The sequence below is a fragment of the Gadus morhua genome, chromosome 23 (assembly GCF_902167405.1).
Source record: "Gadus morhua chromosome 23, gadMor3.0, whole genome shotgun sequence".
NCBI classification, from domain to species: Eukaryota; Metazoa; Chordata; class Actinopteri; order Gadiformes; family Gadidae; genus Gadus; species Gadus morhua.
Genome location: NC_044070.1, coordinates 19,779,301 through 19,801,800, shown reverse-complemented (window position 1 = coordinate 19,801,800; position 22,500 = coordinate 19,779,301). Strand labels below are relative to the sequence as shown.

General features: G+C 46.0%; 4 protein-coding genes across 10 annotated transcripts in view; 1 reads left to right on the top strand and 3 right to left on the bottom strand.

Annotated features, from left to right (window-relative positions):
- The window catches only part of epb41l3a (erythrocyte membrane protein band 4.1-like 3a), a 25,090-nt gene extending 24,054 nt beyond the window's left edge, over positions 1–1,036 (bottom strand). The window contains exon 1 of the mRNA XM_030349731.1: positions 821–1,036. The gene's annotated coding sequence lies outside the window, so the exon portion shown is untranslated. The remainder of the gene's footprint in view (positions 1–820) is intronic.
- Positions 1,037–2,729: 1,693 nt separating this feature from the next.
- Positions 2,730–10,462, top strand: zbtb14 (zinc finger and BTB domain containing 14). Its single transcript, XM_030349512.1, has 10 exons — positions 2,730–2,891; positions 5,088–5,277; positions 5,609–5,779; positions 6,183–6,278; positions 6,418–6,555; positions 6,875–7,116; positions 7,936–8,021; positions 8,583–8,722; positions 8,854–8,949; positions 10,273–10,462. Exons 2-10 carry the CDS (start codon positions 5,089–5,091, stop codon positions 10,423–10,425), a joined length of 1,311 nt encoding a protein of 436 aa, XP_030205372.1. The 5' UTR covers positions 2,730–2,891; position 5,088; the 3' UTR covers positions 10,426–10,462.
- Positions 10,463–14,643: 4,181 nt separating this feature from the next.
- On the bottom strand, positions 14,644–17,781 carry LOC115537526 (transmembrane protein 200C-like). Its single transcript, XM_030349502.1, has 4 exons — positions 17,270–17,781; positions 16,705–16,888; positions 15,989–16,185; positions 14,644–15,499 (listed from the first exon to the last, which is right to left on the bottom strand). Exons 1-4 carry the CDS (start codon positions 17,368–17,370, stop codon positions 14,752–14,754), a joined length of 1,230 nt encoding a protein of 409 aa, XP_030205362.1. The 5' UTR covers positions 17,371–17,781; the 3' UTR covers positions 14,644–14,751.
- Positions 17,782–20,814: 3,033 nt separating this feature from the next.
- l3mbtl4 (L3MBTL histone methyl-lysine binding protein 4) overlaps positions 20,815–22,500 on the bottom strand; it is a 9,537-nt gene continuing 7,851 nt past the window's right edge. For all 7 annotated transcript variants that reach the window (XM_030349385.1, XM_030349383.1, XM_030349384.1 and 4 more), the window contains 3 exons: positions 21,793–21,923; positions 21,321–21,383; positions 20,815–21,135 (listed from right to left, as the gene is read on the bottom strand). In XM_030349385.1, coding sequence (XP_030205245.1) covers positions 20,977–21,135; positions 21,321–21,383; positions 21,793–21,923 — 353 coding nt within the window. In that variant the 3' untranslated portion in view covers positions 20,815–20,976. The remainder of the gene's footprint in view (positions 21,136–21,320; positions 21,384–21,792; positions 21,924–22,500) is intronic.

The window sequence follows — 22,500 nt, the reverse complement described above, 5'->3', positions numbered from 1 at the left end:
TGAATTCAACAGGCATTATATTGTTATATTCTCTTGGTAGCAGAGTTTCCTCAGTTATATGCAAACCTCCTCCCCTCCCTTCTCTCCTCTTCCTCCTCTCTGTCCTCCTCCTCCTCTCCCTTCTCTCTTCCTCATCTCTCTCTTCCTCCTCTTTCTGCTGCTCCTCCTCTCCCCTCCCTTTTCTCTTCCTCCTCCTCATCTTTCCCCGCCTCTTTCACCTCCTCCTCATCTCTCCTCCTCAACCTCCTCAACCTCCTCCTCATCTTTCTACTCTCACCACACCCTCCGCACTGCGGATGCCGGGTATTCTATCACCGCGAGACTCCCGTTGCAGCGTTTGCAGAGAGAGAGAGAGGGGGAGAGAGAGAGAGAGAGAGAGAGAGAGAGAGAGAGAGAGAGAGAGAGAGAGAGAGAGAGAGAGAGAGAGAGAGAGAGAGAGAGAGAGAGAGAGAGAGAGAGAGAGAGAGAGAGAGAGAGAGAGAGAGAGAGAGAGAGAGAAAATGACTGCGTGAGAGAGGCAGAAAGACAGAAAGAGAGAGTAGGGAGGTCGATAAATCCATATCCACAACCTCCGGTCGCCCGAGAAACAATTGGAACTTTCTATCGGTCACGTGGTGAAGGGTCCCTGCAGTGACACCTTGATGTCATGCACAGACACACACACACACACACACACACACACACACACACACACACACACACACACACACACACACACACACACACACACACACACACACACACACAGCTGCCAATTAGAGAACAGAATAAAGTGACTAACGTCCTTCTAGCGCTCGTTCTCCCCTATATTGTGGTTCACCTCCTCTCTGCTCCTGCTCTCTTCTCCTCCTCCCTGCTCCTTCTCTCTGCTCCTTCTCCTCTCTGCTCCTCAGCCTCGCGCAGACTCCTCTTCAATGCATTTTAATCTCGCGCTTCGGACGTCTCAAACCGGAGGGACGCGACGGGACAAGGTTCCGCGTTAAATGAACCGGTGGTCCCACGCGCCACCGGGACGAGCACAAGGTGAGTTTCAGTGCGCGCGCAGCCCCGACGCAGCACGTGCCCTAACGGTACGACGACGTCAGAAAACTAAAAGGCGAACTTTGGTTTGAACAAAACCTCTGATAACAGGGGATGTGACTGTGTGTGTGTGTGTGTGTGTGTGTGTGTGTGTGTGTGTGTGTGTGTGTGTGTGTGTGTGTGTGTGTGTGTGTGTGTGTGTGTGTGTGTGTGTGTGTGTGTGTGTGTGTGTGGTGTGTAGTAAGTGTAGTATCTGCACGTTACTCACCAGTAATTTAGTGCAAAGTCAAAAAAAGGGAAGAAAAAAAATTAACGTTTTCATTGAATGAGTTTTGTTTTGAAGGTCTAGTTATTTGTGATATCATTGTAATTGTATAGAATATAATAATATATGTAAATTGTGTTCAATTACGTTCGGTTCTCTTACTCTGTTGGTGTCCGATCTTCAAGTCCAGGTGTTTCCAGCAGGGTTAGTTGGTTTTAACTCTCTGTATCCAGCGGGGTTAGTTGCTTTTAACTCTCTGTTTCCAGGATGGATGGTTTTATCTCAGTATCCAATGGTGATGGTTGGTTTGATCTCTCTGTTATTCCAGTGGTGTGTTCGCTGCTTTTGTCCCCCTGGCAGATTCCAGAGCAATCTATAAATCATTTGTCAAAACTTAACTAAAAGGTTGTATTTTGTTATTTAGCATTGGTAGAATTATCTTCAAACGAGTGGATTTCCCTTCCATTTTGAACCCAGTCTGCCTTCAAAAAGCTTTTAATCTGAAAGGGGTTTAATCTGTTATTGTCGCGCGCTCACGGGCACGTCCCCACATGTGTCGATATCAAGCCCCGCCCCCAACTTGTAAGAACTGAGAGTGGCTGAGGTTTCTGTCAATCACCGCCAGCAATCCAGAGATTAAATGTAGACCTACTTTATTAATCTACTACTAATAGACCTAGAACAGAATCGAATGAAATAGAATACAACACAACATAATATTATATAATAAAATATTGCATTAGATACTATAACTATATGTAATATTGAATAATACTACGTTATATAATAACAAATATATAATATAATTTAATATTACAAGATATAATAAACGGTAATATCAAGTGTACAGAAAAAAAAGTGAAAAGTGACTTTTTTGACGTTTTCTTACGATAAGCGTAGGGTAAGTATACCTATAAGTATTCTACTTGCTGTAGTTTGGTCTGGCTTTGCGAGACTAACCTATAAGTAAATCATCTATTATAATATATAACAGATTCATTAAAAATATATAAATATTATAAATAAAACAAATAGTTAACCCTCTCATCCATTCCTTTCACACGTGTGTGTGTGTGTGTGTGTGTGTGTGTGTGTGTGTGTGTGTGTGTGTGTGTGTGTGTGTGTGTGTGTGTGTGTGTGTGTGTGTGTGTGTGTGTGTGTGTGTGTGTGTGTGTGTGTGTGTGTGTGTGTGTGTGTGTACAGGTACGCGCAACGCCGATGGCACCGGCTCCGCGTGCTGGCCTCTCCCTCGCGCTCATTTTCCTCCTGCTCGTGACAGTAGTGCCCCGGTCCACTCACGCGCGTCAACTCCGCGCCTCACCCTACGTCACGTACGTCATTTACGTAACGTACGTAACGCCCCGTCCAAACAACGCGGTTACGCCACCAGCGTAGCGCGGCCCGGATTCATGACGTACAGCGACGTACGCGCATGATCAATTGGCGTTCTTGTGTGCGTGCTCCTGCGCATGACGTGCTAGCGCAAAGCGCGGCCTTCAGCTGTATGCTCGTGCTCAGCATAACAACAAGACTCGTGGATTTCTTATTTCACAGACGCTCGCGATCAAAAAACCCTCCGAACGTTAATCACACCGCCGGTCTGGAGGTAAGGAACCCACGCGGGCTCTCCGGCGATGTCTCTGCGCGTTATTTCAACCCGGTTCCCGGGATGCTGCGCGCTCTCGAGCCGCGGTCGTTCATGGCTGCTCGAGCTTCTCTCGTTACCGAGGCCGCGGCGGCGCTGCTCGCGTGCCCTGTAGCCGCTATATAAAGAGCTGCTGAACCGCGAGCCGCTGGTGCCCGGTCCCGAGCGGTGCCGAGCAGTCGCTTCTGCATGTGCTCGGGTCCTAAAGCTGTTAGGGGTGAACGGAAGCCCAGTACCTACTGGTTTGCGTTCCTCTGGAATCACTAACCCACTGAAGCACACTAAATGTTGGCTTACCGCCATCTTGGTATAATATATAAGGACGAGATAGTCGGTGTCGCCATGTTGGAGAGAACCAGTGTGTAAAATAGTGTTTTTAACCTGCCAAACGACCCCTACATGTATTATATATAGACCTACACTCAATTAGATACGTAGAGCTATACCTGTTTCAAGGGTCTCTCTTTTAAAATATATATATATATATAAATATATATATTATGTGTATATTTATACGTGTGTTTATATACAAAACGTGGATGAAAGGAGAATTAAGATGCATGAGTCGTACTGTGTCACCACTGGAACTAGTATAGCTAACTGTATGCTTATTATTAGATCTGTTATTATCACTGTAGCACTAGTAGGCTGTAGGCCTAGTATTACTAGCTGTATGACTAGTATTGCTAGCTGTAGGACTAGTATTACTAGCTGTAGGACTAGTATTACTAGCTGTAGGTCTAGCATTACTAGTTGTATGACTAGTATTATTAGCTGCATGACTATTACTAGCTAAATGGTATTTTATTAGCTGTAGGAGGCTATCATTAGATGTAGTACTACTATTACTAGCTGTAGGGCTAGTATTAGCTGTAAGAACTAATATTATTAGCTCTATGACTTAGCTGTACGACTGGTATTACTATCAGTCAGACTAGTCTTATTAGCTGTATGATGTATTGGCTGTATGACTAGTATTAAAAGCTGGGGGGTTAGTATTATCTGTAGATAGTTATACTAGTGAAATTTAATTGAAGTTAGCTAGCCCTTGCCTTTTTTGTGAGCGAGCCCTTCAGTTTTAAATAAACCAGCTGGTTCAGTTTTAAATTAGCAATCTGTACAGTTTTAAGGTGGGCTACATCAGTTTTAAATTTGCAACATCAGTTTTAGGTCGGCTACATCAGTTGTAAGTGGCCTAGATCGGTTTTAGGTTGGCTAGATGTTACTAGCAGGCAGAGTGAGAGGGCCGTGAGTTGACATGTTAAAGTTAACTAGCCAAATCAGTCAACCAAAATAAGCCCCTCCTCCTCTGCCCCCTCCATTCATACATTCCTTCCATACACAGAAGACATACAGCCCATAGATAGTAGTTATACTGGAGTAAGTAGGACTGTAGCTACATATTAGTTATACTGTAGTGATCTGAACTGTAGTTCAACGGTAGTTATATAGTAGTCAGTTGGACTAGCTAGGCAGTAGTTAAACTGTAGTGTGTTGGGCCGACTGTAGTTCTACTGTATTTAGTTTGACTCGAGTTAGACAGTAGTAATACTGAAGTGAGACTGTAATTATACTGCATTTAGTTTGACTGTAGTTGTACTGTATTTAGTTAGGCCGTAGTTGGACAGTAGTAATATTGTAATTATACTGTTTGAGACGAATGTAATTACTGTCTAGTTAGTAATACAGTAGTTAGTTGGACTGTAGTTAGCCAGTAGAATACTTCAGTGAGAGTGTAGTTAAAACTGTATCTAGTTGGACACTAGTTAGATGGTAGAATACTGACTGTATTAGTTTGACTGTATTTAGTCTGACAGTAGTTAGATAGTAGAACACTGCATTGTGAATGTATTAGTCACATTGTATTTAATTTGACAGTAGTTAGGCAGTAGTACTGTATTGAGACTGTAGTTATACGGTATTTAGTTTGACGTTAGTTAGACCGTAGTAGTCCTGTATTGAGACTGTAGTTATACGGTATTTAGTTTGACGTTAGTTAGACCGTAGTAGTCCTGTATTGAGACTGTAGTTATACGGTATTTAGTTTGACGTTAGTTAGACCGTAGTAGTCCTGTATTGAGACTAGTTCTACGGTATTTAGTCTGACTGTAGTTAGACAGTAGAATGCAGTAATAAGTGGTACGGCGGTGTGTGCAGGATGGCGGAGACGGTAAAGTACGTGGACGAGGACCATAAGAGTGTGTTCCTGAAGCTGCTCAACGAGCAGCGGCTGGAGGGCGAGCACTGCGACATCGCCGTGGTGGTGGAGGACGTCAAGTTCCGCGCGCATCGCTGCGTCCTCGCCGCCTGCTCCAACTACTTCAAGAAACTCTTCAAGAAACACGAGGTACGCACCCTGGGGTATGACCTCATCATCCTCATCCTCCATGCTTCCAGCATGGAGTATTACCTCATCCTCTTCCTCATCCTATCTCACATCTTTGAGTAACATGTAATCATCATCATCATCCTCTTCCATACTCGCACCATGGATTAACACTTTACCATCCTCGTACGCACTACTCCGTACTATGACGCACGCACTGATTCCTGTGTGTGTGTGTGTGTGTGTGTGTGTGTGTGTGTGTGTGTGTGTGTGTGTGTGTGTGTGTGTGTGTGTGTGTGTGTGTGTGTGTGTGTGTGTGTGTGTGTGTGTGTGTGTGTGTGTCACACACCAGGTGGACAACTCGTCGGTGATCGAGATCGACTTCATCCGCTCGGACATCTTCGAGGAGGTGCTGAACTACATGTACACCTCCAAGATCTCCATCAAGAAGAGGGACGTCAACCTCATGATGTCCTCCGGGCAGATTCTCGGGATCCGCTTCCTGGACAAGCTCTGCTCCCAGGTCAGTCTCACGCACGCGCGCGCGTGCACACGCACACGCACACACACACAGGTCAAACAACAGGTCAACAGGTCAAACACACCTTTAACAGGTAACACAGACATACCTGTAACATGACACACACACAACTTCAAAATGTCACACACACACACTTTTAACAGGTCACACACACCTTTAACAGGACACACACAGACACACACACCTTTAACAGGTAACACCCACGCGCACACACACCATAAACAGGTCACATATAAAAGGTCACTTAATAGCTCACACAACAGGTAACCTTTAACCTTTTGTTGGCTTGTGTACTGATAGTAGGTCAGAAATCAGTCGACTGGTTCGGATGCAGTTGATGTGTTTGTGTGGGGAAGTTGGTGTAACGGCTAAATACGTCCTCCAGAAACGAGATGTGACGTCGGAGGAGAAAGATAAGTTCCCGTATGACATCGTTAAGATGGCCCTCCCGCCTGAAGCTCAGCTACCTCCCGATGCAGAGGTAAACACACACACACACACACACACACACACACACACACACACACACACACACACACACACACACACACACACACACACACACACACACACACACACACACACACACACTACAGTGAGTGTGTGTGTGTCGGGTGCAGGTTCTTGGTGATGAACCGTCTGCCACTGATGACCTGGACTCCTCAGCCAATCAGGAGCTAGAGAAATCGCCCAACTCTGCTCTCCGTGTCCAAGAGGCTCTTATTCTGAAAGAGCTCGCCACAGAGGATGTACACAAGGTACACACACACACACACACCTGTCGAGAGGGGCCGTACTGTACACTCCTATCATCTTTCCTTGGAGTCATGTTATGACCTTGCCTCCTCTCCTCATCTCCTTGGTGTCTTGTTATGCCCTCTTCTTGTCATCTCCTTGGTGTCTTGTTGTGACCTTGCCTCCTCTCCTCATCTCCTTGGTGTCTTGTTATGCCCTTTTCTCGTCATCTCCTTGGTGTCTTGTTGTGACCTTGCCTCCTCTCCTCATCCCCTTGGTGTCTTGTTAAGACCTCATCTCCTTGGTGCCTTGGTATGACCTCCTCTCCTCCTTGCCTCTTAGGTTTCTTGTTATGACCAGGATGGGTCGGAGATGGAGACGGAGCCTAAAGAGTTAGGGGCGGGGCATCACACCACCCAGACGCTGTCATTCGCCGACAGCATGGGGGAGGTGAAGGATGGGCAGGCTCCTGGTTGGTCGACGGCCACGACGGACATGAAGTTTGAATATCTACTGTACGGACACCGAGAGCAGCTCGCCTGCCATGTGTGTGGGAAGACCTTCCTGGACGAGAACCGGCTCAGGTAGCTAACCTGCGCTAACCTACAAGCTTACCAACAAGCTAACCAGCGAGCTAACTAACAGCTAAACGCACTAGCTGTGTTCGAAATTGTTCCCTATCACGGATGTAGTGCACTATATAGGGTGCTCGCCATATTGTAGTGGTGTTCGAATTCTCAGTGGTTTATTTCATGCACTATTTAGTGGACTTAAAATACCCAAGATTTGAGTGTGCATACGATGTTCCCTGCATGTTAATCCCGTATACCACAATGCAATGCGTCGTGTTTTTCCGGAGGAGAAGAAGAAGCTGAAACACAACGAAAGCGACTACATTTAATGATGGAGTCTCAACGTTTTAAATTTCAACAATTTATTTGGGATTTAACATAGAAAATGTAACATTCAAAATTAATTAAAAAAAACTTGATCATGGAAGTGTAACATTCAACATCAATACAACCTCCAGCTTTCCTCGTGAGTGCCCGGTTTGTTTACGTGGGCGCAGCTGTCTGCGTCACACAAATACCCGGCGCATTTACTGACGCAAATGACGTTTAGGAATGTTCAGCGCAGTGTCAGAATTCTCGTTTGTTCGTTCGCTATGTAGTGCACTATATCATGAACACAACAACGTGTTCTGACGGTCAAAAGCCATGGCAGTTCATGCTCCCATCCACCAGAGTGTACTGATGTTTGTTTTATCTTCTTAAAGTGTGATTTAAATGACATTTGCTGTGTTAAAGGCTACCTTGACCTTTCTAAACGTGTGTTTAAATGTGTGTAATGGTTGATTAAAAGGTTACCATTTTTTTTTTTTTAAATGTTCTCGTCATCCTCAGGAAACATGAAAAGCTCCACTCAGCCGATAGGCCGTTCGTCTGCGAGATCTGCAGCAAAGCCTTCACCACCCACGCCCACCTGAAAGGTAATCACATGACCATAACATGACCGCACCCATCTGAAAGGTAATCACATGACCTTAATCACATGACAACAATCACATGATTATAATTACATGACCACGGCCATCTGAAAGGTAATCACATGACCATAACATGACCGCACCCATCTGAAAGGTAATTACATGACCTTGATCACATGATTATAATTACATGACCACGCCCATCTGAAAGGTAATCACATGACCATAACATGACCGCACCCATCTGAAAGGTAATCACATGACCTTAATCACATGACAATAATCACATGATTATAATTACATGACCACGCCCATCTGAAAGGTAATCACATGACCTTAATCACATGACAATAATCACATGATTATAATTACATGACTACGCCCATCTGAAAGGTAATCACATGACCTTAATCACATGACAATAATCACATGATTATAACTACATGACCACGCCCATCTGAAAGGCAATCACATGACCATACCATGGCCACGCCCACCTGAAAGGCAATCACATGATAATAATCTCATAATCACTACTTTATTCATACTATTTGTGTGTTACAGAACATCTAAAGATCCACACTGGGTTCAAACCGTACCGCTGTGACGTCTGCGGGAAGTCCTTCATCAGAGCGCCGGACCTGAAGAAACACGAGCGCGTCCATAGCAACGAGAGGCCCTTCGCCTGTCAGATGTGTGACAAGGTGGCTCCTCCCTTCCTCTTCCTCCTCTTCCTCAGACTTGTTCTTGTTCTTCTCCCTAGTTCTAGTCCTTGTTGTTGTTGTTGTTGTTCTTCTTCTTCCACATCAGTCTGACTCTGTGCTCCTCTCTCCAGGCCTTTAAACACAAGTCCCACCTGAAGGACCACGAGAGGAGACACCGTGGAGAGAAGCCCTTCGTCTGCTCCTCCTGCACCAAGGCCTTCGCTAAGGTACCACTATACTACTGAACCACTGTACTAGGTACAAGATACCACTACTGTAGTACTTCTATACTGGGTTCACTAAGGTACCACTATACTACTGAACCACTGTACTAGGTACAAGATACCACTACTGTAGTACTTCTATACTGGGTTCACTAAGGTACCACTATACTACTGAACCACTGTACTAGGTACAAGATACCACTACTGTAGTACGTCTATACTGGGTTCACTAAGGTACCACTATACTACTGAACCACTGTACTAGGTACAAGATACCACTACTGTAGTACATCTACTAAACCACCTCTATAATACTACTATACTAGGTCCACTAAGGTACCACTATACTACTGAACCACTGTACTAGGTACAAGATACCACTACTGTAGTACTTCTATACTGGGTTCACTAAGGTACCACTATACTATTGAACCACTGTACTAGGTACAAGATACCACTACTGTAGTACTTCTATACTAGGTTCACTAAGGTACCACTATACTACTGAACCACTGTACTAGGTACAAGATACCACTACTGTAGTACTTCTACTAAACCACCTCTATACTACTACTATACTAGGTTCACTAAGGTACCACTATACTACTGAACCACTGTACTAGGTACAAGATACCACTACTGTAGTACTTCTACTAAACCACCTCTATACTACTACTATACTATGTTCGCTAAGGTACCACTATACTACTGAACCACTGTACTAGGTACAAGATACCACTACTGTAGTACATCTACTAAACCACCTCTATAATACTACTATACTAGGTCCACTAAGGTACCACTATACTACTGAACCACTGTACTAGGTACAAGATACCACTACTGTAGTACTTCTATACTGGGTTCACTAAGGTACCACTATACTATTGAACCACTGTACTAGGTACAAGATACCACTACTGTAGTACTTCTATACTAGGTTCACTAAGGTACCACTATACTACTGAACCACTGTACTAGGTACAAGATACCACTACTGTAGTACTTCTACTAAACCACCTCTATACTACTACTATACTATGTTCGCTAAGGTACCACTATACTAGGTTTACTGACTACTACTGCTAATACTATATTACTATTTTTGGTCTACTAAGTTACTACTACTACTATATTACTCTGCTAGGTTACTAAGGTGTGTGTGTGTGTGTGTGTGTGTGTGTGTGTGTGTGTGTGTGTGTGTGTGTGTGTGTGTGTGTGTGTGTGTGTGTGTGTGTGTCCCTGTGTGTGTGTGTGTGTGTGTGTGTCCCTGTGTGTGTGTGTGTGTCCCTGTGTGCGTGTCCCTGTGCGTGTGTGTGTGTGCAGGCGTCGGACCTGAAGCGCCATGAGAACAACATGCACAGTGAGAGGAAGCAGCTGTCGTCGTCGGGGGGGCTGCAGACGGAGACGGAGACCCTCCAGGCCGCTGCCATGGCGGCCGAGGCCGAGCACCAGCTAGACAACATCGCCTGTTCCTAGCAGAGCACCCCCAGACCTGAGACCCCCAGAACCACACCCCTAGACCATACCACCCCAAGACCTGAGACCCCCAGAACCACACCCCCAGACCTGAGACCCCCAGAACCACACCCCTAGACCATACCACCCCCCAGACCGGAGACCCCCTGAGCCACACCCCTAGACCATACCACCCCCAGACCTGAGACCCCCAGAACCACACCCCCAGACCTGAGACCCCCAGAACCACACCCCTAGACCATACCACCCCAAGACCTGAGACCCCCAGAACCACACCCCTAGACCATACCACCCCCAGACCTGAGACCCCCAGAACCACACCCCTAGACCATACCACCCCCAGACCTGAGACCCCCAGAACCACACCCCCAGACCTGAGACCCCCAGAACCACACCCCTAGACCATACCACCCCAAGACCTGAGACCCCCAGAACCACACCCCTAGACCATACCACCCCCAGACCTGAGACCCCCAGAACCACACCCCTAGACCATACCACCCCAAGACCTGAGACCCCCAGAACCACACCCCTAGACCATACCACCCCCCAGACCTGAGACCCCCAGAACCACACCCCCAGACCTGAGACCCCCAGAACCACACCCCTAGACCATACCACCCCAAGACCTGAGACCCCCAGAACCACACCCCTAGACCATACCACCCCCCAGACCGGAGACCCCCTGAGCCACACCCCTAGACCATACCACCCCAAGACCCCCAGAACCACACCCCAAGACCCCCAGAACCACACCCCTAGACCATACCACCCCCAGACCTGAGACCCCCAGAACCACACCCCTAGACCATACCACCCCCCCAGAACCAGACACACAGAACCAACCCCCCAGACCCATGGAACCACACCAGACCCCCAGAACCACACCCCCGAACATCACCACCCCCCCAGAACCACATCACCCCTAAGACCCCAAGAACCTCACCACTCCCCCAGAGACACAGAACCACACCCCCAGACCAGACCACCAGATCCACCCCCCAGTCAAGATCCCCGACACCAGACCTCCAGAACCGCACCTCCAGAACCAGGAGACCCCCTCACCCACCGGACCGGACCACCAGAACCAGGACCCTAGCACACTGACTGAAGTGATGATTGTGCTGTTGCTAGGCTACCGGTAGAAACCTTTAAACCGCTGTGTCACCGCACCCGTTGCCCCGGAGCCGAGGGTGACCGGGCCGTTGTCACGGTGACCGGCGGGGAAGACCTGTATGATCGACATCCTCTCATCTCCATGGTAACCCCAGGCGTCTCCGCAGTAACAGGACCCCCAGGCGTCTCCATCGAAACAATGACCTCTGAAGTTAAAAATAATTTAGAACTTTTCCGGAGGGGGAGACTGACCTGTGTTGGACCTCCGCGTGACCTCGGTGGGACGGCTCATGAAGATCTATTTTGTAGTTTCTCTGGACATTCAATCATTTTTATGTACTATGAATCTTCACATTATAAACGATTTTTAACATTGAGAGTGTGGAAGACTTAATTAATCCCTCCTTCATTTATCTCTGTTATTTATAGATGTATGATGAAATATATATTGATTAATTGATCATTCAATTTAGCAGTTCAAATCATTCATAATATATGTTTAATTTCATTCTTCAGCGTTGTTCTTGTAACAATTAACCGTTATTAATAATACTCATAATTATATTAGTGATGTCAAGACCTTTATAAAGATCGGCATAACAGGGTGAACAATACGATGACCCCCTCAAGTCGCCTGGTTCTCTCCTCCACCCAAAGCTGTTCCCCACCCAATGGTCCTCTCCTCCATCCGACTCTGCTCTCCTCTCCTCCACCCTTCTCTCCTCTCCTCCGCCCAAAGATGTTGCTCTGATGATAGTGAGTCAAGTGGTCTGATTGGTTAGTTTGTCTCTGAGAAAAGCTCTCCTAAATTAACATATTACTACTGAGTCAGAGCGAAAGTAGAGAGCCAACAGCCTGAGGTCCTGCCCTCCTGTCATTGGGTCCCTGATGGTGTTTACATGCACCGTCATTGGGCACCTGATGGTGTTTACATGCACCGTCATTGGGCACCTGATGGTGTTTACGTGCACCGTCATTGGGCACCTGATTGTGTTTATATGCACCGTCATTGGGTACCTGATGGTGGTCACATGCACCGTCATTGGGTACCTGATGGTGTTCACATGCACCGTCATTGGGTACCTGATGGTGTTTAAATGCACCGTCATTGGGTACCTGATGGTGGTCACATGCACCGTCATTGGGCACCTGATGGTGTTCAAATGCACCGTCATTGGGTACCTGATGGTGTTCACATGCACTGCTGGATATCCACATAACAGGTTGGACCGTCCCTACAGTTCACGTAAGTAGACTCAGGAGAACGGTTTCCTGGCGTTCCGGTAAATGTAATCCCTTACATGTACAATTCTACTTCAAAAGGGTTTTAAAGATGATGGAAACTAGTCTGGCTATTACCAGACCAAGCTCAATCGCAGGGCGAGCTCAAATCGCCGGCAGAATGGGCGGGGCCACCCAGTCTAGATGGAAACATAAGTTGGGCCCTGACCGGTGAAGGAACAAACTGGAACTGACCTGGAACCAGCAACAGCCCCACTGTGTGGTGGATCTGTAGCACTGGGGGGGAGCTAAGCTGGTCTGTGATCAGATGGCCGCTGGTTCAATTCCTATTGTTTATTTATTCTAGTTCAAAATAAACACTCATTAGGACATGTTCAGTACTTTATTTCTCATGGAATGCACCCGGCTTTCTGTTCATTCATGTGCATGATTCATGTGCATAGGGTCATTATGCTGCAGCAAAGGTTGGGGCTAGCAGGTCATGTTGTAGTTTGAGGGTGTTTGAAGGTGTGCTATGTTAACACCAGTTAACAGAGAGACGGGTAAAAGGGTAACAGACCGGTAACAAACCAGGAGACGGGTAACAGACAGGTAAAAGACAGGTAGACAGGTCACAGGTGGACAGGTAACATAGGGACAGGTTTATTGTGTGTTTAGATTGATTAGGTGTATTGTGCTTTGATTGATCAGGAAGTGCACTGATTATTGATTGATCAGGAGGTGTAGTGTGCTTTGATTCATCAGGAAGTGTATTGATTTTTGGTTGATCAGGAAGTTATTGAATATTGATCAGGAGGTGTATTAGTTATTAATTTATCAGGAGTCGTGTTGTCCATTGATTCATCCCAAAGTGTATTGTGTATTGATTGATCAGGTGAAATGATTATTGATTGATCAGGTGCATTGTGCCTTGATGGGAAGATTTGCGAGAGCAAGAGTTCTTTGCGGACACTTCAACAATGTTATCAATATTTTTATATCATATAGAGCAGGGGTCTCAAACTCGCGGCCCTGGGGCCAATTGAGGCCCGCGGGATGATATTTTGTGGCCCCCTACTTGACATCAAAGTTTAGTGTTAGTGCGGCCCACGCGTTGTTGTCAAACACACATATTTGCTGAGTCGCTTGCCACGCTTTTTTATCACTTGTGATAGGGTGACCAGATGTACCGGTTTTGCCGGGACAGTCCCAATTTTGAGTTGCGTGTCCTGAGTCCCGACAAAAGCAAAAGGACGCTAAAATGTCCCGGTTTCCACCAACCGCTATGAAATATTGTCAGCGATCACATAGCCAACGTGATATAATTATTGCCCGATCGTTAACTTAGATTGGGTCAGTTGTGCTCCTTTTTTTTGTGGAATACTTGATGCGGCCCAGCCTGACCCAGACTCTACCTCCAGCGGCCCCCAGGTAAGTTGCGATTGAGACCCCTGATATAGAGTGTTCATTTGTGCAATGCTACGTGGTTTTCTTTAGTTTAAAGCAGGGTGGAAGTTGTCGTTGACGCTCATGAACTAGCTTGTGCCTTTAGCCTAGACCAGGCTGGGTGACCTCGTGTGGGGTGACATCATCTCAGGCTCAGGTGACTTCCTCTACTTCCTGTTCCTGTGCATAGCTACAGGAAGTTTTGGATTTTAATTTAGCTCCTCCTCTTTGATGTACGGTCGCTGTGTCCCTCCACCTGGCCGTCCCAGCTTGAGTCTGACGGGAGGTCGAAGGTCGTCTCCCCCTCAGCATGATGGATCTTGGTATATCCCGTATACAATCTGGGGGACTTGGGGAGTGTTGGACAAGTCCATTAGCGTCGGTGCGTCTGCGGGGGGGGGGGGGGGGGGGGGGGGGGAGAAGCAGAGTGGCAGTTCATGGGAGCCAGCGGTCTGGTCTGTGTGAAGGCATAATGGTTTTGAGAAGCTTCCCTTCGATTATTCCCGGAAGATCTTTTAGTTATGGGAGAAACCCAGCTGGATGCTACGGGTGGGTGGAGGCCCCAGCAGACAGCCTCCTGGGCTGGGTGGAGGCCCCAGCGGAGGCCCCAGCAGACAGCCTCCTGGGCTGGGTGGAGGCCCCAGCGGAGGCCTCAGCAGACAGCCTCCTGGGCTGGGTGGAGGCCCCAGCAGACAGCCTCCTGGGCTGGGTGGAGGCCCCAGCAGACAGCCTCCTTTGCTGGGTGGAGGCCCCAGCAGACAGCCTCCTGGGCTGGGTGGAGGCCCCAGCAGACAGCCTCCTGGGCTGGGTGAAGGGCCCAGTGGAGGCCCCAGCGGACAGCCTCCTGGGCTGGACGGCGGGCCCATCAGACAGCCTCCTCTGCTGGGCAGAGTGGCCGGCCGGGGTCCCTGTGTTGGGCAGCGTGAAAGAGGTCCAAGAGTACACGTGGCTTAAGGGAGGAGCCGCCAGGGGCTTCTCCTGGTAGATGGTGAACACACAGTTCCTCTCCTCCCCCTCCTCCTCACCTCCTTCTCCCTTCTTAGCCAATAGGGAGGCAGGATGGAGGTAGTTGGAGGGTCCGGTGGGGGGGTCGGCGGAGGAGCAGGGCTCAGCCGGGGGCTTGCGTAGCGAGTGCAGGTCGATCACCGTGGAGTAGATGTCTCGGAGGTTGATTACTTTGGTCTTCTTGTCGCGCTCCTCGTGGAGGACGGCGTTGGCGCAGATGAAGAGGAAGATCCCCACGCCCATGATGAGCGGCCCGATCACCTTCATCCTGTCTGAGTACAGGTACCTGGGGAGGAACACACACGCCCGTTCATATCGGACCAGCTTTAGCCAAAGACCCAGGGAGACGAAGGACACTGGCCCTGTTGAAAAAAGGTTTTGAATCTCGACCTCCTCTCGACTTCTTGACCTCTAGACCTCCTCTTGACCTTCTCTAGACCTAAAGACCTCCTCTAGACCTAAAAATCTATTCTAGACCTATAGACCTCCTCTAGAACTCTAGACCTCCTCTAGACCCCTCATACACCAAGTCTATATTTTCTCCAGACCTCCTCTCGGCTTGTTCTAAACCTCCTATAAACCATATAGGTCTCATCTAGACCTCCTGTCCACCCTCTAGACCTGTTTCCTCTTCTGGGTGTGTATTTGTGTGTGTATTTGTGTGTGTGTGTGTGTGTGTGTGTGTGTGTGTGTGTGTGTGTGTGTGTGTGTGTGTGTGTGTGTGTGTGTGTGTGTGTGTGTGTGTGTGTGTGTGTGTGTGTGTTTGTGTATTCACCTGTTGAGGAGCTCTTGTAGGAAGCCTTCTGGTGGAGTTTGTTCAGTACCGTTAACGTATTGAGTTCTATTAACGAATTGAGTTCTGTTAACGAATTCAGTTCTGTTAATGAGAACGTTTCCTCCTCCTCCTCCTCCTCGTCCTTCATCCATCTCTCCCTTCTGACCTCCTCCATTTTCTCCGCCCTCTGATTCTTCCTGTAGTGTTCACAGAAGTACTGTTACCATGGAGACGAAACATTATTACAGTGTTCAGCCCCCATGGAGACACTTATAGTGTTCTGTTACCATGGAGACACGCATTACAGAACTAAACATATCAAACATTACTTACTTATAAGGATCAAAACATTAATTAGGATCTCCCTATTTATTAGGATGTAGTTGTTCATGATGATCTAAGTATGAATTAGGATCTCACTATTCATGATGATCTAACAATGAATTAGGTTCTCACTCTTCGTTAATATTGAATCATTCATGATGATATACCGATGAATTAGGTTCTCACTATTCTTTAAGATTGAATTATTCATGATGATCGAACGTTGAATTAGGTCCACTACTCGTTAAGATTGAATTATTCATGATGATCTAACGATGAATTAGGACCTCACTGTTCATCACAATTCAGAGTTATTCATGATGATCTAACAAAGAATTAGGACCGCACTGTTCATTACAATTCAGAGTTATTCATGATGATCTGAGGAGTACCTCAGGTGTTGCTGCGGTCAGGCCGGCGCCCCCGGGGTCGCTGAGGTAGAGGTCGTCACGGTACCAGTACCCCAGGATGGACATCGCCATGCCAACCAGTAGGATGAGGAGGCCCAGGGCGGCCACCAGTCCAGTGGCCGAACAGAGGTGGAGCTTCCCCTTCACAACCACCACCTCGTTACGCCTACACACAACAACATCATCATCGTCATCATCATCATCATCATCCTCATAACATCATTATCATCATCATCATCATCTCATAGAATCTTCATCATCATCATCATCTCATAGAATCATCATCATCATCATCATCTCATAGAATCATCATCATCATCATCTCATAGAATCATCATCATCATCATCATCTCATAGAATCATCATCATCATCATCTCATAGAATCATCATCATCATCATCATCTCATTGAATCATCCTCATAGCATCATTATCATCATCCTCATAGCATCATTATCATCACAACAGTCACAGTAAATGTAATGAAGATGAACTAATAAATGATTCGTTATTGAAAGTGTTTGGTGCTACGCTGGTTCCCGGCGTACCTCCTCTTCTTCCTCTTGCGGGGTTTAGGGTTGTTGGTGTCAGAGTGAAGAGAAGCCTGGCGCCTGGCGTTAATACGGAGGATCCCTCCAGTGGCGATCATCCCCACGGACCAATCAGGAGGGGCCTCAGTCGGTCAGCCCTCCAGAGGAAGGTAGAGAAGGATGGCAAACATGTTCTGATGTGTACACGTGACAGTTCTCCCATGTCCGAGATGCTAGTTATCACAGACTATAGTTACAGTCTCTAATCCTTAGTAACAGCCTCTACTAAGCCTCTAGTTACAGTCTCTAGTTAGCCTCTAGTTACAGTCTCTAATCCTTAGTTACAGTTTCTAGTTAGCCTCTAGTTAGCCTCTAGTTACAGCCTCTAGTTAGTCTCTAGTTAGCCTCTAGTTACAGTCTCTAGTTAGCCTCTAGTTACAGCCTCTAGTTACAGTCTCTAGTTACAGCCTCCAGTTAGCCTCTAGTTAGCCTCAAGTTACAGCCACTAGTTACTGCCTCTAGTTAGCCTCTAGTTAGCCTCTAGTTACAGTCTCTAGTTAGCCTCTAGTTAGCCTCTAGTTACAGCTTATACTTACAGCCTCTAGTTAGCCTCTACTTACAGCCTCTAGTTAGCCTCTAGTTAGCCTCTAGCACTCTAACTAACATTAAACGTGCATCTGATTAGTAAGAGTTAAAAGAACGTACTTTGTAACAAACAGCCTCAACAGTAATATTTTAATAGTAATATATATATATTATTAATAATATAATATGCATATATATATATAGTAACAATATAAATACCATAAGTAATCAGGATTGTGATGCCTACAGGAATAGCATCAATAATAGTCATACTACTTAATGTAGTATCATTAATAAGTACAAGTAATATTAGTACCATTACATTTTAGAAATAGTCAATGTTATTCATATCTAATGGCCGACACAGCAATAGTATAACAGTATTATAGTATGGTAACAATACTAATGCTAATAGTATGACGGTAATACTTTAATATCAATAATATAATTACAGTAACATAAACACTAATGATAGCATAATGGTAAATTACTAATGATAGTTTAATGGTAACATTAATACTTAGCAGCAGATAGCATAATAGTAAAAGTACCTGAAAGAACAGTTATCATCTTCATCCTTAGCTCCTCCTCCTCCTCTCCTTCCTCTCCTCCTTCTCCTCCTCGTCTCCTCCTCTCCTCCTCCTCCCTTCTCCTCGTCTCCTCCTCTGTGCAGTAGCTCGTCTGCTGCAACAGCAAACCGCTCAGTGTGGGGGGGGGCTTCGGTCTTACCTTGTGTGTGTCTATCCGTCTGTCCGTCTTTCTGTGTGTCTGTCTGTCTATCTGTCTGTCTCTATGTGCTATGTCAGCAGCGTCGTTTTTCTAGAGATTCTGGGGTGTTGTTGCTAGGATACAGCTGCAGCCTAGGATCCGCAGGATTTGAATAATTTGCTCTTTAAACTGAATTAGTGAGAGAGAGATCCAGAGAGAGTGAGAGAGATCCAGAGAGAGAGACGGAGTGAGAGAGATATCCAGAGAGAGAGATCCAGAGAGAGAGACGGAGTGAGATAGAGAGAGAGAGAGAGAGAGAGAGAGAGAGAGAGAGAGAGAGAGAGAGAGAGAGAGAGAGAGAGAGAGAGAGAGAGAGAGAGAGAGAGAGAGAGAGAGAGAGAGAGAGAGAGAGAGAGAGAGAGAGAGAACACGAGAGAGAGAGAGAACGAGAGAGAACGAGAGAGAGAGAGAGAGAGAGAGAGAGAGAGAGAGAGAGAGAGAGAGAGAGAGAGAGAGAGAGAGAGAGAGAGAGAGAACGAGAGAATGCGAGAGGGACAGAACGATAGAGATAGGGAGGGAATTCCAGAGAGAGACAGAGATCCAGAGAGAGAGAGAGAGAGATCCAGAGAGAGAGAGACAGAGATCCAGAGAGAGAGAGAGATCCAGAGAGAGAGAGACATCCAGAGAGAGAGAGAGATCCAGAGAGAGAGAAAGTGAGAGAGAGAGAGATAGAGAGATCGAGGAAGAGAGTCACCGAGAGAGATGGAGACAGAAAGGGCTATGTTGACAGTGACAAACAGAGCAAGAGGTTAACTCTACAGGGTTATACTACACTCTCGTAAAGGGTTGAGCACACTAACCCCTGGGATGTAGAGTTGGTAGAGTGTTGATGCAATGAATCACAAAAGAAAATCTAGGATTTAAGATAATGATAGAAAAATACAAAGTATGTATTGGAGTAGATAATCTGTTACTGATAGTTACTTTTAGTATTAGTAGTTTAACTACTAGCATTAGTAATGCAACTATCAATTGTTTTTATTGTATGGTTCTTTGTAAATAAATATTTTGGACATAATTCTAACTTGCTAACACGCATCTAGCTAATGCTAACAATGACTTCAAATAAACAAGCTAAAGATAACATTGACAGTTGTTCAATTTAATGTAGCTAATGCTAACCATGACACTTGTTTATTTTTATCTAGCTAATGTTAACAAGGAAAATAGTACTCAAGACTTGGACAGAAAGTTGTTTTTGAATCTTTAAAGAAATGGCAATACTCCGCCATTTTTTATGACGACTCGAAAGAGTTGTACTTACTCAAAGTAAACATACCATAGATAGATACCAAAGATAGGCTCATCAAAACTTTGTTTTGCCATGTCTTGCATGAGAAACAGTTTCACGAATAATTACCAAACAATTACCAAAACACCAATACTGCCAATAACATTAATATGATGCTCCTAATCTTCCAAAATGTCTACACAATGCCAAGTACTATTTGCAAGGCCTTAAAACCTACAATAAGTGTGTACCAGGAGTGTTTTTTTAGGAGATTAAGGGAGGAGAAGGGGTGGTGGGTGTAAGGGAAGAGGATATACAGAGACCAGTTCAGACCAGTTCAGACCAGTTCAGACCAGTTCAGACCAGTTCAGACCAGTTCAAGAGATTAAAGCAGTGAACAGACACACACACACGACTGGAAATCAACAACTTTATTGATAGAAGTCTGCGAGTGGAACGCTATAAACTTGTACAAAGAGTTTGTTTTATGGTAGAAACCGACTTAAAACCGGTAGAAGGTAAATACCTGAGTTCCCAACTGACCAAATAATACAAAGTATTCCACATTTAAATATATGGAACGAACGGTGACCTGCCTATTAAATATATATATATATATATATATATATATATATATATATATATATATATATATATATATATATATATATATATATATATATATATATATATATATATATATATGCCCTTGGTGGTCGTGGATAATGATGATTAAAAGACAATATCACAATCCCCCAGGAAAGGGGCGTTCAAAACAGAACAAGATTTAGGGTTACCTGAGCAGTGGGTGACTGGTCACCAGCCTGGGCTTACTGGTCCCCAGTATCAGGACTGGGCTGAAGTGTCATGATCATACTAAACCCATGAAAAGTCTACGACATCTCCATATTATCCATATATTACACACATATATATATATATATTATAGTCAATACATTATATATTCGTTTGTCATGTCTCCGTGGTAACATCCTCTAGAACGCCTGGTTGTAGTAATGTGTGTGTGTGTGTGTGTGTGTGTTCGTTCGGATGTAATTGCCGTTCAATCCTGTAAAATAACGAAACGTCCGTCGAGAAAAGGAGAGAGGAGTGGAGGGTCGACTGTGATGACCTCACAGATTCAGGCGTCCTTGTCCTGGCACACCGATTGGTCCTTGTTGTCCGCATGTTTAAACATGAGGATGGAGGTGTAGATCTTTAGGGCGGGGCCCAATTTGATTGACATGATGCTGAGGATGTCTCGTTGGGTCAGCAGGAGAAGAGCCCGCCCATCTATCTGCTGAGAGAGTAAGAGAGAGAGAGTGAGCGAGTCAGTCAGTCAGTCAGTCAGTCAGTCAGTCAGTCAGTCAGTCAGTCAGTCAGTCAGTCAGTCAGTCAGTCAGTCAGTCAGTCAGTCAGTGAGTGGGAGAGAGACATTGATACAGACGGACAGAGAGAGAGACAGACAGACAGGTATGGTCTCACCTGGTCTCTGAAGCGCTTGGCCAGATCCTCACAACCGAGGAGGGACTCAATGAACTCCGACACCTGATGCAGACAGACGGGTAGGCAGGCAGACAGACAGGCAGAGGCAAGCACGAAGACAGACATGTAGGCAGACAGGTAGAGATAGAAAGGCAGACAGACAAGCAAGCAAGCAAGCAGACAGACAGACAGACACGTAGACCGGCAGGCAGGCAGACAGCAAAACAAGATCAAATTTAACGGTCGTAAACATCACCTTTTAAAAAAATAAACACAACTCAAGAGTAAAGCTATTTAACACAACACATCTGAACCACTATGGAGACGTGTGTGTGTGTGTGTGTGTGTGTGTGTGTGTGTGTGTGTGTGTGTGTGTGTGTGTGTGTGTGTGTGTGTGTGTGTGTGTGTGTGTGTGTGTGTGTGTGTGTGTGTGTGTGTGTGTGTGTGTGTGTGTGTGTGTGTGTGCGTGCACCTGTGTTACGCTCCAGGTCTGGACTGTGTGGGCGTTGAGACCGGCCGCCCCAGGAAGTAGTTTGCAGTGGACAGGAAGTTCTTTAGACGACAGGAAGACGGACTGGTGCAGTGCCTGCAGGCTGGTCGCCTCTGGGGGTCAAAGGTCATAGACACAGACGACATCGTGGGTACGGAGACGAGCCTTAAGCCAATGAGTCGTGTTCCCATAGTTGCAGGAGCAGAGGACGGGGCTTTGACTCCTGACGGTTAATGTTCCACTAACTCGCTAACCAACCCGTGGTGATCCCAGTTAGGGTTCAGTTAGGCTGAACTGTTGTGTGTCTGGGTATCATTCCAGCTTGCAATTTATTTATGTATTCATTTTATTCAACTCACGCATGCTAGCACGCAAATAAGGTTAAGCGCTTTGGCGGTCTTGAAAAGTGCTGCGTAAACATAATGAATAATTCATTATTCTTATTAAATAAGATAAAGATGGCCTTGACCAGAACTCACGAGGCCATACCCTGCAGGGTGGATGAGAAGGTACAGCCTGGTCTGTAGGGAGCCAACATAAAGTACCACAGTACAGTACTACACTGCAGAGGTGTATTACTGCACTGCTATACTGTTTTACCATACTGAAGTATGATACAGCACAGTATTACAGTACAGTACTACACTTTTACTACAGTATGATACTACAGCACTACAGCTAATACTACAG